This window comes from Peromyscus maniculatus, chromosome 1 (genome assembly GCF_049852395.1).
Source record: "Peromyscus maniculatus bairdii isolate BWxNUB_F1_BW_parent chromosome 1, HU_Pman_BW_mat_3.1, whole genome shotgun sequence".
NCBI lineage: Eukaryota > Metazoa > Chordata > Mammalia > Rodentia > Cricetidae > Peromyscus > Peromyscus maniculatus.
Genome location: NC_134852.1, coordinates 95,276,360 through 95,301,694, shown reverse-complemented (window position 1 = coordinate 95,301,694; position 25,335 = coordinate 95,276,360). Strand labels below are relative to the sequence as shown.

At 49.5% G+C, this 25,335-nt stretch overlaps 1 protein-coding gene across 1 annotated transcript in view; it reads left to right on the top strand.

Annotated features, from left to right (window-relative positions):
• The window catches only part of Cemip (cell migration inducing hyaluronidase 1), a 159,931-nt gene that overhangs the window by 79,583 nt on the left and 55,013 nt on the right, over positions 1-25,335 (top strand). Inside the window, exons 2-9 of the mRNA XM_042278866.2 lie at positions 9,085-9,194; positions 12,732-12,878; positions 13,357-13,495; positions 14,726-14,962; positions 18,225-18,404; positions 21,226-21,296; positions 22,344-22,439; positions 23,068-23,189. Of these exons, the coding sequence (XP_042134800.2) occupies positions 9,085-9,194; positions 12,732-12,878; positions 13,357-13,495; positions 14,726-14,962; positions 18,225-18,404; positions 21,226-21,296; positions 22,344-22,439; positions 23,068-23,189 (1,102 nt within the window). The remainder of the gene's footprint in view (positions 1-9,084; positions 9,195-12,731; positions 12,879-13,356; positions 13,496-14,725; positions 14,963-18,224; positions 18,405-21,225; positions 21,297-22,343; positions 22,440-23,067; positions 23,190-25,335) is intronic.

Here is a 25,335-nt window from a genome sequence, read left to right as displayed (position 1 = left end):
AAAAAAGGTAAATGTTTCCTAAGAAACAACACTTGAGGTTAACCTCTGGCCTCCTCACACAAGAGCACACATGTACACCCACGTACAGATGAACATGAACATACACACACACACACACACAGAGAGAGAGAGAGAGAGAGAGAGAGAGAGAGAGAGAGAGAGAGAGAGAGAGAGAGAGAGCATTCAGTAAACCCATGGCTGCAAAGGAAGGAAGAGGGAAGGGATAGGGACTATAGAGTCAGGGAGAACTCAGAGGTAGAAATTGAATAGTCAACTCCAATTTACAAAATCTGGGATGGCGACGATGAAGTGGAGGAGCATTTAAATCAAGGAGGCAAATCATAGACTGTGAGGGTCGGGGAGAGGGAGGCTGGGGCATAGTGAATTTGCTCTCTGGGTGCCCTGTGTGTCTTTGTTCTCTTTCTCACACACAACTTCACCCCTGGACTCTAGGACACTGGTCCTGTAATGCTGAGTGGACAGGGTCATCTTCTGCCTAGATTTTCATCTCTCTCCTCTTCTTTAGAAGGTGGGGTTTGCTTGACTGCAGGGGACAAGACAAGCTGCCCCCCCCAATACAATAATCTGAGAAAATTAAAAATGTAATTTTCAAAATGTAAATAAACAGAGAAATGGCCTTCTCTGGTGCCCTGCCCCCAGCCTCTGAGGTGGAAGGCCAGCTGCTACCTTTTCCTGTGCTATCTCCTGTAAACAGGCTGGGTGCATCAGGGATTAGGTACATTCACCACACCACATTATCCAGCAGAACCTTTGCCTGGAGCCCAGTGTGTGGATCCCATTAGGTCATGTTTATGGTTTCTCCTCCTTCCATGAGCACACTGCCCCATGTTGCCATTTCCTAAGGGCAGTCCTGGTGACGAGCTCTGAGATGTTTAGATGTACCTCTCAGCTGCTGGTTTGGTACCACCAGCCCATCACTGAGAGACGGGCCAGACCACCGGCCCTGCTTACTAATCCAGGCTGACAGGTACTGAGTCAGACAGTGAACACAAGCCAGACCTGGGTGACGGTGACATGCCAGCACCTGAGGAGGGTCACCTTGGACCTGCACCCTGCCGCACACTGTAGTGGGATTATCTCACTGCACCGAACACCTCTGTACCTCCCCATATTGAAGCTGAGAGAACTGAGGCTCAGGATGTCACAGGACTGGCTAAGTTCACACTCAAGTGGCCCGTCAGAGGCCTCTCTTTGGACCCCTCTTGGAATGCATGGGGGATTGTCAGCACTTAGCCAATACCATGCCAAACACCCACAGAGTTGACACTTAACTGGTGCTTGACAAGTGTCTCTTTTTAACGGAATCAATACTCTGCACACATCACAGTCACCTAGAGGACTTGTAAGAGCAGGTTAGGGGACCCTTACCAGGACAGTTTCTGATTGGATAGGTCTGTAGGCTTAGAACTGAGATCTCATCGCTAGTGCCCACACTGACCCAGATCATACCACGAGTCGAGGGCTCTAAAAAGACTCATGGCTTCAATGTGCATCGTCTGAATCACTGAGCACCAAGGCTGGAAACCAGAGCAGAGCACCAGCAGATTGTTCGGGTCTGGTGCTCCCTGTGGAGGCAACACCACACACAGCTGGAGAGTGCTTCACTTGCTTCATGTTGCTAAGAAACTGAAGTTGAGGCTTGGGAAATAGCCCAGCCGGTAAAGTGCTTTTCACATGAGCATGAAGACCCGAGTTCAGTTCCTAGGATCAGTGTAAAATGTTGGAAATGGCAGCACACAGCTCTCATTCCAATGCTGGGCAGGCAGAGATAGAAGGATCCCTGTGTCTCGTTGGCCAGCCAGCGTAGCCTAATTCTAGGCCAGTAAGAGACCTTGTCTCAGAAGGCAAAGTGGGTAGTGCTTGAGGAATGATACCTGAGGTTGTGCCTTAGCATTTTCAAATGCACTCAGAGAGAGAGAGAGAGAGAGAGAGAGAGAGAGAGAGAGAGAGAGAGAGAGCGTCTGCATGTTTTTATTTCACTTAGCCATATATGATGAGTAGGTACTGAATTGGACAGCAAGGCTCTAAACAAAAAAAGGGAAGAGAGTTGTCTGGTGCAGGGTAAAGGCTTAGCCTCGTGAGCGCTACGTTGCAGTAAGCCGCTGCTCTTACTGTACGGCATCCGCTTTGCTGGAGGGTTGTGTTCATCCTTTCAGTTTCGGGGCTTTCTGCTTAGAGTGTTGGGATCGGAGGGATCCCTGAAGACAGAGGTCGGGCTCTCTTCTCCCCACACCTGCACAGTGCTCATGGGGCACCGAGGTCAGGAGCGTGGAGAGTGTAGAGGGAGGGGAGCAGGGTCCCAGGGCTGCCCTTTCCCAGCGGTGCCAGCAAAGACTGGGAAGCCTCAGCCTCACGGCTGGTGATGGGGTGACAGGGATATGAGGAGCTGATGGTGCAGAGGACCACGCAGGGTTCTTGATGCTGCGCGGAGGCGTGGGTGAGTCCAGGGTGAGGATTCCAGCCATTGTACGTGGACTGCAGCACCCTGGCGTGGCTTCTCTAGGTGGCCCCAGTGGGAGTTTCCCAGATCAAAGGCAGTTCTTCCTCCAGGGGACAGAGTGAGGATGATGTATGACTATCCGGGCCTCTGCAAGGCACCCGGGACATGTTGACAATCCAAACTGTGACTGGAGGGGGGACAAAAGGGAGAAGCCATACACCCAGTTTTCCTGGCTCCTCCTTCCTCCCAAGCACATAGGAAGGTGGTTTGTGTCTCTTAACTTTGGCCCAAAATTCTCCATTAGATACTAGATTACGCTTTCCTTTACCCGATTCTGATCAACGCAAGTAACCTCCTTCTACTCTGTGGGGGGTCTCAGTTTGTCCTTCTGTAGAATGGGGAGAATGTGATTACCCTAGATCCTTGCTACTCAGAACACAGTCCACCACCCAGCCGTATTGGCCTCACTTGGAAGCTTATTAGAAAGGTTCCATCAGAGCCAGATATAGTGACACATGTCTGTCATCCAGCACTTGGGAGGCTAAGGCAGGGCATGACTTTGAGACCAGCTTGAGCTATATAGACCCTGTTTCCCCACCCTCCCCTAAAAAAAAAAAAAAGCTGACTGTGATAGGACAAACATATTTGTTCCAGCATTTGGGAGGTAGAGGCAAATGAACTCGAAGGTCAAGGTACACAAGATACACAGTGAGTTTGAGGCCAACCTGCCATACAGAAGACTACTTTTTTAAACAACTCTCAACACAAGCAAAAAATAAAAATAAAAACCCATGCACACAAATGCAAAACCAGCCTTCTTAGACCTGCCAGGTGAAAATCTGCTGGTGGAGGAGTTGCCCTGGTAACAGGTACACAGATTGAAGTGCAGCTGGGGGAGGTGTCACGGTCCCTCTCTGCATTCTGTGGGCTAGAGATGAAGGTGCAGAGTGTTTCATCTCAGGAAGCCAGTTTCTGGGGAGGGCTTGGCTTGGTGGAGCCACTGGGGCTCTGGTCTTTGCATCAATGAAACAGGTCTCAGCAGGTGCATGCATAATGGAGTGGCACATGCCTGAGAGGCAAGCTTCACGGAGTAGCCTGAGGGATGCCCAGAGTCAGAGGCAAAGGGTTCCCTGAGTGCACCTCTCTGAGGGGCAGGCTGCACTCTTTGAGCCTGGGGTCCCTTGCACAGAGGTCTTGCATATTTCATCGCAGTGGATTATACTAATGGAGCACCCTGAAAAGGGTAGAGGAACCTGGGACTAGAGGAGGCTTCCTAGGGCCTCAACTTCCTGTTTACCTGTGATTCAGAGCAGGACTCAATCTGTTCACTCTCCTGCCTCCTTCTTTCTTAGGGTGCTGCTTCCAGACCAGGTGGCCAGGAAGATATATGTCTCTGTCAGGAGGAAGCTAGGCCTGGGAACAGACCAGGTGTAACCAAGGAGACAGCCTGTTCCCTGACTCAAGAAGGGGGGTGGCTCCCTTGTGATGTGTTGGAGAAGGTATCTAATGCAGAAATTGAAATCCATGGATACCAAGAAAAGCTTGGTCTCATGACAAAAGGTTGATGCCAGTGCCCTCTCTGACCTCAAGAGTGTGGTCACCTGCCCACCTCCCAAAACTTTGCTCAAGCTTGACTTCAGGGTCACAATTTTGTCTCCAAGGGGCAGAGAGATGGCCCATGTCAAGAACTTACTCTCTTCAGTGGATGTGGTAGAGAGATTGTTGAGGTGGTTATTGAGCCAGTTTAACTGGTGGAGCTGCCTTCCAGCTTTGTGGCCCTCAGCAGAGGCTCGGTCTTGTCTTAGTGCTGTGGGTGAGGATGTGCCTATTACTGAGCGCTCCTGGGAACCTATGGGCATGCCGAGGTGTGAAATACACCGACTGGATAATGTCTTGTGTTCCCACCAGCTCTTGTGTGCTGAGAGCCCAGGGTTAGACTGCACACAACCAATCTTCAGGAACTGGAGGCATAGTTCTGGAGGAGAGAGCTGATTCTGAACCGTACTGCCTCTTGACTGTGTGATCTTAAGCAATACTATGCTTTGTGGCTCGGTCTCCTCATCCACAACTAGACACTGCACAGAGGGTGGCTGTGAGGGAGCACTATGGGGACTATGGGAAGGGATTCAGGCAGTGGTCGAGCCTATCAGGAGCCTTGTTCATGTCTGTTCTGATCAGCACAGGTGAGAAAACTCGGCGGTAGAAAGATTGTGATCATTTCTTAAGGGTGCATGTTTGCATGCTGGTGTACGTGTCAGTGGTCTGTTACCCTGACAAGCACCTGTGATAAATCCAGTGATAAAGTGGGGAGGTTTATTTTGGCTCACAGTTTTGGAGATTCTGGTCCATGATGAGTTGGCTCCATGGCTTTGGGCCCTGTGGTGAAGCAGCACATCATGGCAGGAATGTGCGGAAGGTGAGAAGCTGCTTGGTTTGTAGCTGGCAGGCACAAGAGAGAACAGGAGACCAGTGCTTCTTATCCCCCTCCAGGCCACACCCCCAAGGGCCTAACTCCACCTTTTAAAGGTTCCATAAGCAGTAGCGGGAAGCTGAGGGCTTAGCCACAAACACTGGAGTTGTTCAGACAAAGTTCCTGCAAGAATTCACTTTCTCACAATTCTGGAGACTGGAACCTGTGTTCAAGGCGGGTAGGGTGGCAGATCAAGGCTTTCTTGAGGCCCCTCTCCATGACTTGATCATAACCAGCTTCTACTTGGCATGGCATCCTTTCCTTTCCATCCTCTTGACAGTAATATAATGTACCTGGCCACCTGTCTCGTGTTTCTCATCGGATGGCATCCAAACACCAGGGACCTGGGAACCACTTGGGGCTTGTTTGTTTGTTTTTAAGATTTACTCATTCTTACTGGGGTAACAGCCACAGTGCACATGTGAAGGTCAGGGAACAACTTTCAGGAGTCAGTTCTCTCCTTCCATCTTGAGATGGAGTCTTTTTTATTTCTGCTATGGCATGTATTCCAGGCCAGCTGGCCTGCGAGCTTCCAGGCGATTATCTCTTCACCTCCCTTACTGCTTGCGTGGCAAGTACTTTTACCTGCTTAGTCATCTCACTGGCCTCATGAGTGGGTGTGTTCTAAGCTCTATGTCCCAATCACCCCTCACAACTTAAGTCCAGATTGTGAGAAGTATTACTGCTCCCCCTTTTAACAAGAAAACCAAGGCATGGACAAGCTGAGTGGCCTGCTTGAAACCACATAGTTGATGGGAGCTACAACCGGAACTCAAGCCTAGATTCTCAGAGTCACTCTTCCAGGCTCTTCTGCCCAGCTACTGAGTGTCTGTGCTGTGAGCGGCTCCCAGTGCTTCCATGATGATCTCATGTCACACACAGTGCTCTGTGGTCTTCCGGGTCTGCGTCTATTCTGGTGTTCATAATGGCCCCACAGTTTGATGCTATATCATTTCATTTCTCTGATCTCAAATGAGAAGAGCCCTGTGGCTGGGACCTAAGGAAGGCTCTGGTGACCACATTCCCGACCACCTTGTTGTTCTGCTCATCTATTAGCTCAGTCTGGTCTAGGGTTTGGCTGGGTAACAAGGAAGGTGGTATAGTCCCTGCTACGTGCCCCCTAGAAGCGTGCTCTGGCTCATGCTGGATACCTCAGCCTCAGCAGACCCTTCTCAATACTGGTCCTTATGTCCTCATGGAACCTCTGTAGAGAGTCCTGTCTTCTGCAGCCTCTGAGGCATTAGGAACTCCCATCCCTGGGAGCTGGAAAGCCACAGGACACAAGTGTGTCCGTGAGTACTATCACTCTGGACACCACGGGATCTTTTTTTAATTACTATTTTTATTTCATGTGCATTGGTGTTTTTGCCTGCATGGATGTCTATATGAGGGTGTTAGATCCCCTGGAACTGGAGTTACAGACAGTTGTGAGCTGCCATGTGGGTGCTAGGAATTGACTCGGGGTCTTCTGGAAGAGCAGCCAGTGCTCCTAACCACTGAGCCATCTCCCCAGCCCACCACTGAATCTTTTAACACTCTGCTTGCTCTACAGGTGACAACCTCAGACTCCAGGACAGCCATGAAAGGATGAGCAAAGCCCTTGTACCTGACAGCCACTGACACACTCGTTCCTCTGTTGATCCCTCCATCTCCGAGCTGGTATGGCAGCTGGATGGACTTGGGAACACTGAACATCTGGGAGCTTGGCCTGTTACTGTGAAGATGTGTAATGGCCTAGAGTGCAGGTCTGCCGAGGAAGCCATATGATTCTTCTCTCGAGTTGATGGGGTTCCCACACCCTGGAGAGGACAGGCCAGCCGAGACCATCACGACCAAGGTCCTAGCAAGCCTGTAGCCTGACCAGTGCGGGGTGAGCTGGCCTACAGCTGCTGGCTATACCCAGAAGTCCTCAGCATCATTCCCTGTGAGCTCTTTCTTCTAAGACCTCCCACAGCCAAAATCTGCTTCAAGCCTGTCTCACCAACCAACAAGCGGAATTCCAACCCTCCTGCCAGAAGTTTCAGTGGCCAGATGAAAACACTGTCTTTCTAGGTGGACAATTCCCAAGAGAAACTTAAGTATCTGTAAGATCCACTGCTGTAGAACTGTATCAAGAACCCGAAAGCTTTTCTGTGCAGGAAAGCTTGAAGGCTGTGTGCTCTGCAACAGGGCAGCTCCAGGCACAGGGACCTCTCTACCTCCTGTGGCTCAGACACTGGCAAAGACACAGCTGAAGGTCTAATGTCAGGGAAGGGTGCTGGACATCACTCCTTTCTGTTGGAAGGGTCCTTACATCCATCCACAAAGTGAAACGACCTCTGACACCTGACCTCAGAGGGACTCTGTGTAGAAGAAGTACGAGGTCCTCACAAGTTCAACCCGAGGAATGTCCCTCCCCCCACCTCATGCTGCCCCACCAGATTCCATCACAAAGAGGGTGCCAGTGTCCAGGTCCAACTTCCCTGGAGAACACGGCACAGTGAGGTCACGAGGCCCTTTGGCAGCCGATGGCAAGCTGCCTTTGTTTTTTTCTAAGCTAGCTGAGACCTGAGAAGAGGGCTGTGCCATTCCCCTGAGGCCTGCAGGCACCACTCGCTACCATCCCTCTTCATCTTCTGGAGCAGTCCTCCCTGGGAGCCCTGGGAAAGGTGGCCTCCCAGATACCAGAGACAAGTGCCTCTGTTGTTTGGGCAGAGCCAGCCTGGGTCGGGCAGGGTGTTGGAGAGGACACACGGGCTTTGATTCTGAGCTGCTCCTTCCTTCCCGACCCTCCTCCCAGCCCACCTGTGCAGAAAGTCCCCTCTCCCTGCCTCGGTTCACTGAGCTGGCACAAAGAGCCTCACTGAGCCCAAGGTCAGGGGCATCAGATTAGCCACTGAGCAGGCTTGAGAAGCGGAGCCTCTGGGAGCCACCTTCTCAGGATAATGTCTGCTTGTTCTAGGCACAAACACAGGTCTATTGGGAAGGACCTGGGGAGATGGTTCAGAAACTAGGGCTACATCCTCCCAAGGGCCAGGTGGAATCTCTGAGCACAAAGACAAAAAAAAAAAAAAAAAAAAAATCCCATATCTGTGTTGTTAACAATTCCCATCCTGATGTTTATCTAGATTCCTATATAGACACCTTCTGTGTGAGTCAAAAGTAAAATAAATAAGCCACAGTGGATCCTTTAATAAAATAGAAATTAAATTGTCTTTTCAACATAAGAATAAGTCCATCATCCAGAGTTACTTCCTCTCCATCTACTTTGCCATCCTCGTTGCTTGGTTCCTACTGTGTGATGCAAGGGAGTTCCTGGAGGTCCAGCCATCTATCTCATCTGCACCCCAGCCAACAGAAAGGCAGAAGGAAGGAAGGAAGTCCTTTTTCCTTTCCCTTAAGGGCATTGGCTGAAAGTCTGCTTTATTGGTTGAACTCAATCCCAAGGCCACAAGGATACTGAGGAATGTGCTGGCTATTCTAGGTGGCCAGGCACGCAGATAAAAAGCAGGGGTTCTATTACTGGACAAAGAGAAGACTGATGGATGGTCAACACACATTGACAATGTCAAGTTCAAAATCAGCTCATCTGCTACATCCCTGACGGGGCAACCAAGTCTAGAGAAGTCCACAAATCAGCTAAGATCACACAGCAAGCCTGTGGCATTGGATGGCCAACTTATAGTTAGTTTCTCTTGTGTCTCTCTTTTTTTTTTTTTTTTTTTTTTTTTTTTTTTTGGTTTTTCGAGACAGGGTTTCTCTGTGTAGCTTTGCGCCTTTCCTGGAACTCGCTTTGGAGACCAGGCTGGCCTCGAACTCACAGAGATCCGCCTGCCTCTGCCTCCCGAGTGCTGGGATTAAAGGCGTGCGCCACCACCGCCCGGCCTCTTGTGTCTCTTGGCTTACGTAGAAAGGCTCCATTTCAAAGGCAGGGAGCGTGAGGATCACTTAGCGAGAGCTACCGGACAGGGCCAGAATGGTGACAGAGTTTGCCTGTCCAGATCTGCCTGGCCCTGAGTCATGGTAGGTGAGGAACTGCTCACAAGGTCTCTGCTCTGGGCCTGTGGGGTGTGCCTCTCCTGCCACATCCCTGTCCCCAGGCTCCGTGGGTGACTCTGTGTCTCCTGTTGGTGTTTACTCTGGAGATGCATTTCACTCTGCACTTACGTTTCAGGGAGCACGCTGCTGGAGTGAGAGCTGCTGGGAGGCATGATGTCTCCCTCAAGGTTGTGCTGGCCATGGGCTGGCTCCTCCTGGTTGACTTCTCAGGGGCCGCATCTGCAGGTGAGATTCCACAAAACCTGGACCTCAGTTTCAGCCAGGCTGCTGGGGGAGGGAGATCACAGGGAGTCTCTGGGGTAGGGTCCTCATTGAACACCTTGGTTGCCAGCAAGCCTCATCCTGCCCCAAGTTTTCTTAGGAAATGACAGACTGGCCTAGAATCATCCCAGGTTGCAAGCTCAGCGTCTGCCTGAGCTCCATTGCAAGTGAACCTAGTTGGGAGGGAACTACCGTCCCCGTGGGGCTGAGACTCACCTAACGGAGTACCTATCTCTCAATGCTGGATAATTGGAAAGGAGGGACACTGTTGTAAGATATTTTGAATTTTTAAAAGAAACCAGAAATTTGGATTTTTTTTTTTTTTTTTTTTTTTTAGAAAATCTTGTTTTTAAATGTTACCCACTAATACAAAACTTAAAAACTTCCCAGGAGTGTAAGGAGAGGGGCAAGGGGGGTGGAATTCAAATGAGATTCAGCTCTCTGTCTCTGTCTGGGCTACTCAGCTTCAGAGCTCAGCATCCTGTCCCACTTTATGTTATCAGATCAGGCTCTGGGCCCCATGAAGTCTTTTCAGATGCTCTGAGAAAGGACTAGATTGTGGGTTTTTTTTTTTTGTTTTGTTTTACACACACACACACACACACACACACACACACACACACACACACACACAGACGAAGACCTCACAAAATACATACATACATACATACATACATACATACATACATACATACATACATATGTACATACATACGTACATATATTAGGACCTCACAAGATAGCCCAGGCTGGCTTTAAGCTCATAGATCTGCCTGTCTGCCCCTAGAGTTATGGTATCAAAGGTGTGCACCACCACGCCCAGTTGTTTGTTATTGAGACAGTTTCTCTCCCAGTATGATCCAGGCTAGTTTCAAACTTGCAATCTTCCTGCCTCAACCTCCCAAGTGCTAGGGTTAGAGGCATGTGCTACAGCACCCTACTCAGATCTATCTTCCTATCGCAATGTTGTCAACTCTGTCTTTAAGTGATTTTCTTTTATCTTGTGGTATTTTTTTCCCTTGTGGTGCCAAGCAAGTGATTTTTTTGTGATTTTAAATTAAGATTAGAAGCACAGGACACTTTAGCCACACTAAAGGAAACAGCCATCAGATAACCGGCACCTTTGGCAGGACATGGGAGACACAGACATAAATCTTAGACACTGAACAGAGGGTTAATGATACTACCATCAGCACCATGTTCATCCTAAAATCTTATTATTATTCACTGAGTTTTATGTTTTTCCATAATAAAGGACCTTATATTGAATTGCATTGTTTACCGGCCACTGGAGGAAGGAAGCATTCTGTAGCACAGAATGCCTCCACTGTGGTTTCTTACAAAATCTTCTCCATTCCTGGATGACATAGTGGGTAGGCAATACGTCAGTGTTCAGTGCAAGGGTTAACGACATTGCCCGAGTTCATTCATCTGCTCATTCAATTAATAAACACAAAGTGGGTGTTGACTCCAGACTATAAGTTGCAGTAGGGTTTATCTTTTGGGGTGATTCAGCTTGGAGAGGAGTATTCGGATACTTCCCGGGTGCTTCTTCCAACATGCCAGTTTACGTACAAACCCTTTGGAAGGGAGCTGTGCCTTTCTCTGGTGCCCTTTAGTCTGTGTTCTTCGAGAGAAGTAGAAAACACCTTTGCCATTCATGTTTCACGTGGCTGTAGCCTGCATCTCCTTACAGTCTGCTTCACGGGGCCTCTGCCCTAGTCAGGGAAATCAGTGTGGTTGTCATGGTGATGTTTCAGGGATGGCACTGAGGATTTTCAGCTATTCACTGATTCAAATGTATGAATACCCAGCTTCCACAAAAGAGGGTCCACCAAATCCAGTCCTGGAAGTACTCTGTCATAGCCACAGTCTAGGAGCTTCTGGAGAGTGGGGTTCATGCCCCTGGCAGAGGGCAAGCCTGTAGGATCAGGCCCACCAGAGCCAGGCCAAGATGCAAAGTTGGCTGCAAACTCGCATTCCTGGATGAGGAGAAAGGACCATGGGCTTGGCTTGAAAGTGAGGCCATGAGACCTGAGGCGCTATTCACTTAGCCTTAGGAGGCTCTTGGTCTGCACCCCTGGGCACTCCAGGTGGCGACATTTGTTCTCCACACTCTGGGAACTGACTCCTTGAGGCTGACTCCCATGTCCAGGGCCGGGTGAAAGGCTACTCGGGATTCTTTCTTGACTGTTCACACCAACAGGGAGGCAAACAGAGCCAAAGGTGGCTGCTGTACACTTGGGAGAGAATGTAGGGAATGGGGATCAGCACCCACACAGAAAACTTGGGCTCAGTGAAAGCCCATGTAGTCCCCATGTGTTGCTGTTGAGTGTAGACAAGGGCATGTCTTCCTCCAGGCTCTCCTTCACATACCTAACCATGGTAGTTAGGATTTCCTTCATGCAGAACTGAAGAATAATCAAATATCCCAAAGAGCTGCCTGTCATGGTACTGAATGGGAACTGGTTCTGGTCCCATGTTGTGGATGTGGTTCCTGTACCGACTTTACCTGCGGGATGCAGCTATTCTCACTTTCCGGCACTGTGGAGCTTGCTTCCAATCCCGATCCCTGTCCTGGTCCCCCATCTGAATCTCCCCCCAACTTTGTAGGCTCACCTAAGCCTTACCTCCATCTCCCCACCCACTCTGTTACTTTTAATTCTCCTGATTTATTCTTTACAATCTAGTTTCTGAGAAAATGGGAAAAAAAATAGTCTCATGTCAATTTGTCCGTTCTCCCTGCTTCTTTTTCTGGATTTCTCATTGCTTGGTTCTCCCAGTTCCTAGGATAGAGATGTCCCTCTTTGCATCTTCCGCGGCACAGACCTAGAGCAGATCCCAGCAAATGTTTTAAAAATGTAGGAGTCTCCACGAGATAGCTACATGCATGCTGGCCACACTTGGCTTTAGGCTGCCTTGGGGCCTGTAGGGCAGGAAGTGCAGCCTGACCTCAGAGCAGCAGCAGGTGGCTCCCTGCCCCCTCCCCTCCCCAGGGGGATGAGTCCACATAACCTGCAAAAAGCCTTCTTCCTCAGCTCCTGGAGTGACAGCTCAGAACAGAAAGATAAGACTAGCCTGGACAAGTGTAGAAGCGGCTCTAGCTTAGTGGCCTTAGTCTCCACCAGGGCCAGTATCCCTTATAGTAATGCTACATGTGTCACTTGGCTGACATGTCCAGTGATGAGTTCTTACCCTCAGAGGAACCCACAGCATGACACCTCCACCAGGCAGAAAGTCCCACCTCTTGCAAATGGGGGACTGAATCAGAGAAGGAAGGGGGCTGTCCAGAGTCAGGTGATAAAGTCGTGAAAACAGTGGTGCCCTACCCCAGGGTACCTGCCTCCCAGATCAGAGCATCTCTTTGGTGTCTAAGGACTTGCTTTTAACCCGGGTGGAGAAGAAATGGGTTCCATGAAGATGTACTTGTGCCCCCTCCCATTATCCTTTGCTTGGTGATGCTGGTGGAGCTGAGTGGTGACATGTCATTGTCTTTGGCAGTGGCAGCCGAATGTCCTGACCAGAACCCTGAACTGCAGCCTTGGACGCCTGGCCATGACCGAGACCATCGAGTACATATTGGTCAGGGCAGGAGATTACTGCTCACCTCTTCTGCCACAGTCCACTCCATCACCATCTCACAGGGAGGTAAGCTTTCCTGTCCGTTCCACCGCTTCGAGCCCTGCAAATGTCCAGGAGCTGAGATAAACAGGATGGATGGTCCATGCTTTGGGTTTATGTCAGAGCACCTGGAGATTTGTGATGGCCATCAACTCAGAGCACTGATAAATAGCTTGTCAAAGGTCTAATCTTGGAGGAAAGGAGTGTTTAAAAGGACAAATCCTATTGGTGCTCCAAAGGGACCTGTTAGTCTCACCTTTGCATGCTGGGTAATTGAACTCAGGACATGGAATAATGGCAAAGAACCAGATGACCACTGTGTATATCTTGCAAAGCAGAGAATGGAGAAAAGTAACTTCTGCAAGACAGTGGTTATAGAAGTGTCGAGAAAAATGTGCCCTTTTGCCTGTCTAGAGGGAGGGGGTGCAGGAAACCTGCTCTCGGTTCTGCTCTAACATTACCTAAGGTCCTTGTCTAACCAGACCTCCCCATTCTCTCTCTTCAGGCAAGCTTGTCATTAAAGACCACCACGAGCACATCGTACTGCGCGCCCGGCATATTCTGATTGATGACGGTGGAGAGCTGCATGCTGGGAGTGCCCTCTGCCCTTTTGAGGGCAATTTCAGTATTGTGCTGTATGGAAGGTGGGATGACCTTGCTCAGGGGTCAAGCTCTGCTGTTGGGTCTGATGGGCAAGAGGTTTTCCAAAGGAGAGGCAGGCGAGAGGTCTAGACTTCTAGAGAGGGCAGGAACCACCATCGTGTCCTACTAGACTGTAACCATGAACAAGATGGACGTGGTGACATGGGTGAGCAGGAGTCCACAGGGCACTTCGCTCATCATGGTATGGATGGAGTAGCTGCATTACGGAAGTCCCTGACGGTAGCTTTCCAGTCATTCCATAATTTGGAGAGACTCTGGAAGAGGTTGCTTAGTGCTAGAAAGGACAAGTGTGCAATGGTTCATGGGCAAGTGTGAACAAATATATGTTTGCTCCAGACAGGGCACCAATGACAGACCAGGGAAGTAATTCTACCCAAATCTAGCTTGGGGGAACCTATAGGTGTATGGGGTTACTTATAACAGCGTAGGTGACTCAAAGTAACTGCATCACCGAAAAACCCCCACAGCATGGGTGCTGACTCATGAAAGCTGCATCCCAGAAGCTTCCCACCCAACAGGCAGGCAACTCCACTGGAGAGTCCCCTCCGCCTCAGCCATTGTTTACCGCTTGTATATAACCATAGGGAGGGCCCTTCTGAGCCTTCCAACTTCCCTTAGGTTTCTGGGTCTTACAAGCACCGCTCTACTCTCCAGGAGAGGATGCTTCCATTTGGAAAAGACAGAAGCAGGACAGCTAGACACAGGAACATCCCACGTGGCTTTCCCTTCTGGCTGTGACCCCTCTTTAAGCTATCAAAGGTTCTAAGAAGTGATAGCCAAGCATGTTTGGGCAGAGGCAGGCACACAGTGAAAGTACTGTGATCCCACAGCCATCCCACAGCCAATAAGGGCTGAGACAGAAGCAGCGCTGAAGAAAGTAGCAGCAGACAGTGTCTGCAGACCACATCGGCTGCCCTGTGCGCTCACTGGTGCTCTGCTTCGGGAAGGTCAGCTTGCTAATGCTTCCTGGATCTCGCTCTGAGGACCAGGCTGGCCTCGAACTCACAGAGACCCGCCCGGCTCTGCCTCCCGAGTGCTGGGATTAAAAGCATACGCCACCACCGCCCGAAAAGCTCATGCTTTTCTACAGACCTAATGTCATCACCAGTAATGCAGCTGGCTCTCTGAGGCCACCGTGGGAATCAGGGAACAGTGACAGTCCCCTGGGAGCTCAGCATCTAGGGTTGGCTAACTGCCTGTTTCTCTTACAGGGCTGATGAAGGCATCCAGCCGGACCCTTACTATGGGCTGAAGTACATCGGAGTGGGCAGAGGAGGCACTCTGGAGTTGCACGGACAGAGAAAGCTCTCCTGGACATTTCTAAACAAGACCCTTCGTCCTGGCGGCATGCAGGAGGGGGGATATTTTTTTGAAAGGAGCTGGGGCCACCGTGGAGTCATCGTTCATGTCATTGACCCCAAATCAGGCACCGTTGTCCATTCTGACCGGTAAGGTTGGCTTCCATGTACTCACTTGTTCAGGATCTCTCCCAGCTGGGGGGTGGAGCGTCAATGGGGATGCCGTGAATGGCATGATGGGAGTCCTTCTCTGGAGAGGTGCCTTCTTTCTTAGGCGTTTGCCCAATAAAGCTGAATGTAACACAAATGTGTGCAAACACACACACACACACACACACACACACACTATAGTTTCATGTGGTGACAACTGGTGACAGATATGTAAAAGGCATAGTGGACTATAGTGGAATAACAGAGAGGGACAAGCGGGGCCACTTTAGACAGGTGCTTGGGAAGTCAGTTCAGGGAGCAGCCTGTGGGCTAAGAACTGCAGGGTGAGCCTGTGTCAGGGAAAGGTTCAACACAAGTACAAATGGCCGAAGGTGCCCAGAGCGCTGCACTTTTAGATGAGGGAGAGGGACTCAAAGGCAAGCACGTGGGGCAGGAGGAAGCAGAGGTACAGGCGGCAGTCAGGAGGTGGGTTTTACTTTAAGTGAGGTGCAAAGCCATCTGAGGTCTCGAAGAAAGACACGATCTAATTGAAAAGAACATTCTGGAGACCGTGAAGAAAACGGGTGGATAGTAGAGGGCAAAAATGATGACTGGCAAGCCTTCGCAGCGGTCCAGGTGAGAGGTGGATGCAGGGATGAGTTGTCTGGTGGAGATAGAAGACTCAAGGGCACCTTGGGAGGCAGGATGGCAAGCCACTCACTCCTTCATGTCTCGCCTTCCCTCCTTCTCTTTCCTTCTTCCGGGGTCTAAGTTGTGCAGAGCTGGACCTGCCCTCTGTCTCCTCAAGGTTCTTACACTGCCCTCTAGAAAAGACCTCTGGAAGAACACAGCCGGGGGGGACAAGCAGAGACAGAGCTCTGTGGGTACAATTGCAGCGTCAGGGACCCTCCTGGGAGCAGGTGCAAGAACCAGTATCCCACAGTCCAGCAGCAGTGTGGGGCCCGTCAGGCAGGGTCTAATGTGCCGGCAGGATGGGACAGTGGCAATGGGTGCTGAGCTGAGTGACCACACACCTGGCGGCTGCACCTCCTCTGCTTGAAGAACGCTGGAGACCTCAAGGATCCCACAGCTGAAAGTCTGAGGGGAGATCAATAAACATAAACAAGCACAGGTTAAATTCACACGGGGAGTTGACCTGAAGGAGCAGGACCTGGGGCTGGCTCTCACAGGTGGCTGGGCTTTGATGGCAGAGAGGGTCAGGGAGAAGGTGGGGCTCCTGGAGAAGGAGTGGATGTGGCATCATGGGTCTTTGAGAAGGCTCAGCCTTTGGGGGCAGGCTGGGGAGGTCTGGACTTGAGAAGTGCCTTGGGACAGATGAAATGAACCTGCAGTTTGGGGATGCCTCTCCGGTTAGCACACTGTGGTGCTGTCCTTGGTCTTTTTCACAGTTTTCTTCGTTAGTGCCCCTGGCTTGTTACTCTAGAGTCATTTTAGAACTTTTGCTTGGTAAGTCCCGAGACAGAGCTCTTCCATTGTAAGTGTACAGAACCTTATATGGCTAGAAGAAGGACCACACCAATACACAGGGCAGTGTGGATGGGGAAGGGCAGGAGGCCTCAACCCTGTACAAAGAACTACAGACAACTAAGGAATGCCAAGAGCAGGAGGAAGATGTCTTCTCTAGGGAGAAGCACGCCAACTGCTTACCTATCACCAAGCGGTCAGCCTTGAAAATAGACACACAAGTAACCTCATACAGACTGAGCAAGTTACATTACATTTATATATTTAGACACACACACACACACACACACACACACACACACTCACACACACACACACACACACATACTGAACACATTTAAATAAAAAGAGGATGTGAATTTGAATGAGACCAAGGTGGGAGATGTACATGGGAGGGGTTGGAGAGATGAGAGGGGAGGGAGAAATGATGTAATTATATTACAACTTCAAAATTAAAACAATTATTAACAACAACAAAAACCCTCACGTGGAGTTGCCATTTTACATTAGTGATGCTGGAGCAATTGCCTTCCCTGCTGATTTCTCACCAGCAGGGTATAGTTGTTGGTTTTCAACATCTGTATCTCATGGAAACTTCTCTCGTAAGAGGGTAGTTTGTCTTTGTCCACTTTGAGATGGTTTTAGCTGGGCGTGGGGGTTGTGTCTGATGTCCCAACTGCTTGGGAAGCTGAGAGAAGATGACTTGAGCCCAGGAGTTCAAGGTTAGTCTGAGCAACATAATGGGATATTCTCTCCCATCTCAAAAAACAAAAACCATAGTGCAATGGCACATACCTGTAACTCCAGCCCTTAGGAGGCTGAGGAAGGGTCTCTTTCAGGTCAAGGTCAGACTCTGATATATTGTGAGTTGTGGGCTATCCTAGGCTATAGAGTAAGAACATGTCTCAATCTGTACCACACACACACACACACACACACACACACACACACACACACACACACCAGTAGTTAGAGATAATCAATTTTATAACATTGTTCCTGTAGTGACCCGATGGTAATGTGTTATATACTCAAAAGCTTGTTTAAAAGGGTGAGTTGCTTGATTAGAATTCTCCTTATATTGAAGTAAAATGTTTTTAAAAAGAGAACAGATGAGGGCAAGGCAGAAATGTAACAGCATTCACAATGATCAGGAGTCTATCACCACTGTAGTATGAAGCAGGCAGAAATGTAACAGTATTCACAATGATCATGAGTCTATAACCACTGTAGGTTGAAGCACAGGTGACAGCTTAATGACTGAAATACACAGAGTGCTCCAGGGAGGGAGACACGACACGAGGCAGCCATGCTGTCCTTCCCGGGGACTGTGGAGGAGTTGCTTTGGTGTGATCAGAGATAGAAACCCCTGCGGCTCTAAGTGTCTGGATCTTCTCCTAGCCCCCGTCCTTTCCAAGAGACGTGAGCTACAATCCCCAGGAAGAAAGGGGACATGAAAAGCCTGAGCCCCAAGCGTGGGACTTAGTCTACATCCCAGAACCCCAGTTCCCCATCTCTGTAGTTATTTCTGAGGCGTTTTACCCGATGAATGAACACTGTGGCCAACTCAAATCCCTCCTTCTTGGGTGTCTCTGTGTGGCAAGCCGAACAGCCACACTTGCTTGCTCTTTGAAGAGGCTTCTTTGTTACAGACTCAGGCCCTCAAGGTCTGTGGACCGCATCTCTCGGTTCCTGAAACAGATGTGTGCTTAGGTCTCGATATCCTTTTGACCGCTACCAAGACTGTCCACATCTTTACTCTCTCTACACTTTTTAGGTTTGACACCTACAGATCCAAGAAGGAGAGTGAACGACTGGTCCAGTATTTGAATGCGGTACCTGATGGCAGGATCCTTTCTGTCGCAGTGAATGATGAAGGCTCTAGAAACCTGGATGACACAGCCCGGAAGGCAATGACCAAGCTGGGCAGCAAGCACTTCCTGCACCTTGGATTTAGGTACTGCCCATAACTGGTATCTCTGGTGAACTGAAGCATGCCATACTAACCAGGGTGTATGTCTCCAGCTCCACCTGACTCTGAATCACAGCACAGAGGCATGCAGGCACCCTGCTCCTCCACACTGGATGTAGTTGTGTCCGAAGGAAGCTTAGGTTTTCTTACAGGAACAGCCCACTATTGCAAAGCACAGATTTCCCCATGGACTTACTTCTTCCATCAGTCATTTACAAGCACTGAGTGTGCCCTAAGGAAGAAAGGGGCAGTGAGAGTCCTGATGGGCAGCTAAGGTCTGTTTCCCCTTTCCAGGTTCCTATGCCACTTGGGAACTGGCAGACAGTGTTTTAGGGATTATGCAAAGCGTCTCTACCCAGCCAAACACCCAAGGACAGGGAGCCTTTTCGACAGGTTCTAGTGTGTGTCCTACTTGCTTTGGATTGTAGCATCATGCCTGATATTGGCATGCGCACACATTGACAACCTCAGAAAGCCGTTTGGCACACAGAAACCACATCTATCTTTTGATCCGGTAAACCAGTTCTCAGCTTGGGGAAGGTTGAGATGATCTGTCCCATGGCTGTTGAAGATTGTGATTCCCATTCGTCAGCTCCTCAGATGTGGGCAAACTCAGAGATGATCAGAGCCTTTTCTAGCCTGCCAAGTAATTGAACTGGCTGGGCAAAGATCCCCTGGGTGAGAAGGAACAGCCCAGGTCCCAGGCTGTGTTCTCTGGATGCAGCTTCTGGAAGGAAACCTGGTGGCAGGAAGCCAAGCTACCAATTATGACAGGGATATCTTGGAATGGCAGGGCTCCTTGGTCAGCAAACGCCAAGCATGCTTTCATTTCACCGCAGTATAAACCAAAAAGTCAGTTTATTAATTTACGATGGGAGGGAGAGGATTGAGAAAGAAGCGGCCTCAGCAGAGGAAGGTGGTGGGAGCTCAGGGAGCCCGGGCCTGGCTCCTGATGCCTGGCTTTTGAATCTGCTGCACTGCCTCTGAGGTGTGACCACAGGCAAGTGACTCATGCTCTTTGCTTAATTCTTGCATCTGTAAAATAGGGTATCTCAGGCTCTATCTCAAAAGGGTGCTGGCTGGGAGACGTTCCTGGGGATAATATGAGTAACACAGTTATCACTCTGCCTGGCACAGTGATTGTTCTCTCCGCATAAACGAGAGCCATTGGCACAGTAGGAACCTCCACATTTCATCCTGGCCCCAGCAAGCAGGAATTACACAGTCACCCCTCCTTTGTATGTTTGAGTGACAAGAGCTGAGCATCTAAAATCGGTAGATGTGCTGGGACTGGGACCCTTCATTTGTTTGTTCAGAAACTAGTGAGGAGGTATTGGTGGGACTCACATGGCTGGGCCTGCTGAGATTGCATGAGCGGATTTAGATGGATGGTACCCATGAGAGAGAGCAAGATAGTGGGCAAGGGGAATAGAGTGCAGGATCACAGCTGGGAGGAGGCCAAGACAGTGCTGTGAAACCAGCCGCTCTAGAGGGGGAGCATGCGGCTCTCACAAGGAGTGAGGGAAGACTGAGCCGTGCGTGATGTGTATGAGAGCGGTGCGTGAGAGACAAGCCTGAAAGGTTGGCCTTGGAGGGTCAATGGCTCTGTGCTGATAAGCTCCAAGGGCAATGGGGAGCCAGTCAAAGATTTAAGTAAGAGCGTGACATGGCTGAATCGTCAACCTCAGCTGAACATCATTCAGCAACGTCTCCCCAAGACAAGAGGGCCAAGCAAAATCTAAAGCCACTCACACCAAGATCCTTTGCTTTGTCATAAAGAGGTATTTGCTGCTCATCTTAGGGGATGGGAAAGTCTTCAGCAAGAGTCTGGTTCTCGGAAGAAAAGCAGCCTGATTTCACTGTTAAGTTTTACATGATGCAGGATCTTCCTAGAGAAATGGAAGCCATAAGAATCCAAATAGTTCAACCTGAGTATTTTTGTGCTAAGTTTCATGAAATTTAAAGAATAAATGAAAAAAATCTGATGAGTCTTTCTCGAATAAGCCAACTGTAGTGAATGAACTTAGAGCTCGTCCCAGAATCCCTTTTCATTCAGCTCTAGAGAGGGCACCTCTCTCATGGGGGTGAGGGCTTCAGACCCACTTCAGGGAGAAAAGTTAGTCATCTCTGCCATTTCTCAGTTCCCTTCATTATAGCATGTCCAATAAGCCAGGGTGTCGAATTTCAGGTGGAGTCCTTACCCGAGTCACTACATGTAGCATGCTAGGAAGACAAAAACCACTAAGAAAACCTGCCTGTGAGCAGTACACACTCTCAAAGAGAAAGGGGTATGTGACTTTCCCAAACCTTAAACCTTCCTCTCCTCTCTCTTCCCCATCACCAGGCCAACATACTTCATTCCTTTCTCAGATCCAAGGCAGGTGGCTAAGCAGCCAGTCACAGTGTCCTGGGCCATTTTCCTTGAGTTCATCTTTCGGAGGCAATGGGCATGAGTGGAATCACCCGTGTTGGCACACCTTTCCAGTATTTGCTGCAGGATCTAATTGGGCTTGGCGGGCGGCACGGTCGGGTTGTTGGCTTGTTTGTTTAATTGTGATTCATGCCCGTGCTTTGCCAGCATTGAGTCAAACCCTCTCCAGGGAGCAGATGCCCAGGCTAGCTGGCTGGTGAGGAACCAGGCACCTGTGCTTGCAAAGAAAGGTTTTATGGGGAGAAGAAGCCCATGGGTGGATGGCGAATTCCTCCAGCAGCTAAGGAGACTCAGCTCTCGGACCCTTCTTCACCCTGCCAGCCTGGAAGCAGGTTCCAGTGTGTGAAAAACCTGACTTCCTGTTGTTGATTTCAGACACCCTTGGAGCTTCATCACTGTGAAGGGAAATCCCGCCTCTTCAGTAGAAGACCACATTGAATATCATGGTAATGTATGGTTGGTGAGAGGCCTGGTCCCCTCCAGTGTCTGCCTGACCAGAGGCTGTGGGTTGTGAGTGACTGGCTGCTCTTAGAACATAGCTGCCCACCCGCAAGGCCCCAGCTGAGAGTCTGGGCTCATTAGCCACTATGTTATGAGGCAGTGACAAAGGTCCATGGTGGAGGAAAGTAGATCTCTCCCTAGAATTTTAACATGTCCAAAGAAGTATTCCCTGACACAGAAAAGCTAAGAGCTGGGAGGAAGCCTCCCGAGGAATACTATGGACCAGATGCCATAGAAAGGTTTTGTTGCTGTTCGTTTGTTTGTTAGTTTGAAGACAGGGTCTCATGCAGCCTAGCGTGGCCTCAATTTCAATATATAGCAGAGAATGACCTCAAACTTCTGATCCTCCTGAGTGTTGAGATTACAGGTCTACACTCCCCTGACTAGCTTAAATCGAGGCATAAATGGAGGGCTTTATGAGTGCTAGGCAAGCACTCTATCATCTGAGCTCCTTCCGCAGCCCTATAGGAGGTCTTTATCATACAGCGTAGCCTCTCTGCCACACGTTGTTGGGGTGAGAGCTGCCTGTTCTAATCCCAAGGCAGACTCAGATCATGAGAAATAACAGGCTCTCTCAATTCTCCATTTGTCAGAAGGCTGCAATTGAACTTTCAAAGCTGAAACACACAAAAGAAAAAGAAAATGAATGTAATCTCTTTCCAAATGGCAAGAATAATCTGATGGGGGGGGGCGGGTAAAATTCCTTGAGATAGTTCAAGAGCCATGAGTGAAAAACAAAAATCCACTGTGAACTGGACTTGGTAATGCACACTGGATGAATCCCTAGAATTAAGAAGTGGAGGCAAGAAGATTAATTCAAAGTTATCCTTGACTACATAACTCAGGGCTAGCCTGGGCAACATGAGGTCCAATCTCAAAACAAAACAAATATCAAAAACAAAGATTTATGGGTGTGAGGGCTTCCTCTCTGCTGTAAGGCCGGCATCATCATGGAGTACCTACTCACTCAAGTGTCTGGTCTACTCTGACAGGTCACAGAGGCTCCGCTGCCGCCCGGGTTTTCAAGCTGTTCCAGACAGAGCATGGCGAACATTTCAATGTTTCTTCAACCAGCGAATGGGTTCAAGGTGAGGTGTTTGAGACAGGCTGGTAAAACCTAATGGCAGCTGCCCAGGCTAGGGACAGCAAGAATTTCTCTTATACCAGTAGGGGCACATTGCTAAGCCTCAACTAAGAAATCACAACTGAAGTTGTCCTGAATTATTCACGCCACATTGGTGAATTGTCAGCAAGCTTTCACCAGTGGTTAAGATCTCTCTGTGTTGCTCCTCCACAGGGGATTGTGGCTTTTAGTTTGGCATGTGCCAGATCATGGTGTTGGCCGTAGAAGCTTGCGGGAAGCAGCCATGGTAGTGATGGCCTTTGGGGGCAGGTTTATGGATGGGTTTTTATTTCTCTGCATCTTACTCATTGCTTTTTTTTTTTTTTTTTTTTTTTTTTTTTGGTTTTTCGAGACAGGGTTTCTCTGTGTAGCTTTGCGCCTTTCCTGGAGCTCACTTGGTAGCCCAGGCTGGCCTCGAACTCACAGAGATCCGCCTGGCTCTGCCTCCCGAGTGCTGGGATTAAAGGCGTGCGCCACCAACGCCCGGCCTACTCATTGCTTTTGTAAGAACAAGAAACCTATACTGCCTTTACAAAAAGAAACAGTCAATAAGAGTGCTTTCCCATCTGACCTTGTTTCTGCTTTCTGCCTAGATGTGGAATGGACAGAGTGGTTCAACCACGATAAGGTGCCTCAGGGCAAAGGTGGGGAGAAAATTTCAGATCTCCGAGCAGCTTACCCAGGAAAAATCTGCACTCGACCTATTGACATACAGGTACCAACCTCACAGCCAGGGAGTCCACTAGGCTTTGCTTTGAAGAGGGCTCTGTGGGCCACAGCTTTTTCTTGTCACTCAGGTGGTATGAATGTCTGTCTCCTCCTCTGAAGCAGATTGTTTATACCAGTCCCACTTCAGAGACAAATGTTCCTGTCTGTCCTAAGCTAAGACTCCAGCTCCTGCCTCTCTGAGTTCCTTGTCTCTATTGTTACTCTGCTTCTTCAGCCATGGCTGAGAGAGCTCCCGCTGCACAAAGGGCCTGCTTGGCCCACCCAGCTCACGTCTGTTGATGTCCTTTGGGCCCTCGAGTACACAGTGGGCAGATAGGATTTGAAGGGTAGCCCATGCCCAGCAGCCCAGAGGAAGCGTATTCCCTCAGCCCTGCTCCCTACTAAGGTATATGGAAGTCAGCATTCAGAGTCTTCACAGGGTCTCCACCCAGAGTCTGTTCTACCTGGAGGAGGAGGTGACTGCCACATTGGGCACACATTGAAACAAAAGATCCTCGCATATGCCCGTCTTTGCCCCCATAGCTGCCCATCGCCTCTCACTTCCTCAGATCTCAGGGCTCTCATGAAACCCTCTTAGTGGCTGTACCACCCCCACTGCCCAGGACTGCATCTGACACAGGCTCTGGGGTACCTGTTCCACATGGACAATGATCGGGTTCTCTGGGGACAGGGTGGGACAGATATCTGTGGCCTCCAGAGGACTGGAGAAGGCCACGGGGAAGTAAACAGCAGCAATGAAATTGTCATTGTCACCCCCCACAGTAGCTGGCACAGAGATGGTGACCAGGAAAATGCTTCTGGAAGCCAGAAGGGTCTGATTTAGCTGAAGAGGTACCCCTCCACATCAGTGACAGCTGTGGGCTGTCTCCAGTGAGGAACCCACAGTGCAAGGTTTTGGGTGGCGGGTCTCCTCAGGGTGCACTCTGTACTTGGACCACCCTCAGAGTGAGTGCCCTTTTATACCCCATGCCCTTGTTCTGCGGGCACAGTCTGCCTGTAGATGTCCATCAAATGATTTGACTTCGTGGCTCAGCGCAAAAATAGGGGTCATAAATGTCCCCTCATGACCTGGTTCCATGAACTTACTGATGCCAGACATGAGTCTCTGAATGCCCTCTAAAAAGTTTATTCAAAAACTTGGGGGAGGGGTTTGAGACAGGCTCTCACCTTGAACTCACTGTGTAGCCCAGGGTAGCACAGAGACCCACCTGCTTCTGCTTCCTGAGTGCAGGGATTACAGGCAAGTGACACCCTGCTCTGCTCCAAATTATTTTAATTTATGTTAACCATGATAATTTATTACTATGCATTTTATTATCTGCAAGCATGGCTAATAATAATGTTTCTTTAAAGATGCCTGCCATTTAGCAATGATAGATTTTTTTTTTTAACTCTTCTTATCCAAGATTGGGATCATTAAAAGAGAAAGCACTGTAATTAAGCAGTTCATCTGAAATCATTACTGGGTTTTGTCCCATGATGAATATCCGGTTCTAATGGGTAATGATTCAAGGCCCATTGCTGTTGTCAATGCGACAGGGCTCCTGCTGAGGATGGAGCTGGCTCTGTGGGGTTCTGAGATCGGAGGAGCAGGGCTTGACAGTTGATGACCTGGAACTTGGTGATGATTCCTTTGGGCCTTAGTGAGTTCCCTTAGGGACAAGTTCACAGCCTGGTCTCAGCTGCAGCAGAGACCATGGAAATTATGGCTGTGAATGTGACTTGGAAAGAGCTGGATTTGGATTGAATTTTAGCATGCATGTCTGGGAGAACTCCTTTCAAGCCAAGACAAAGCTGGCTCCATTAGGTCCAAATAACCTTTCCTAAAAAGTTTAGTGCTCCCCCTACCCGCAGCCTCTCTCTCTCTCTCTCTCTCTCTCTCTCTCTCTCTCTCTCTCTCTCTCTCTCTCTCTCTCTCTCTCTCCCTCTCTCTCTCTCTCTCTCTCTCTCTCCCTCTCTCTCCCTCTCCCTCTCCCTCTCCCTCTCCCTCTCCCTCTCCCTCTCATTGGTGATACTTTCCTTCCTGATCCAAGCCTGTCTCCCTGTCTCCATGGTTTCTGTGCCAAAGATGGCCACAGTGCTATTCTAAATTGCATGTCTTTGAATGACAGTCATAGTCTGCAGAGGGACAC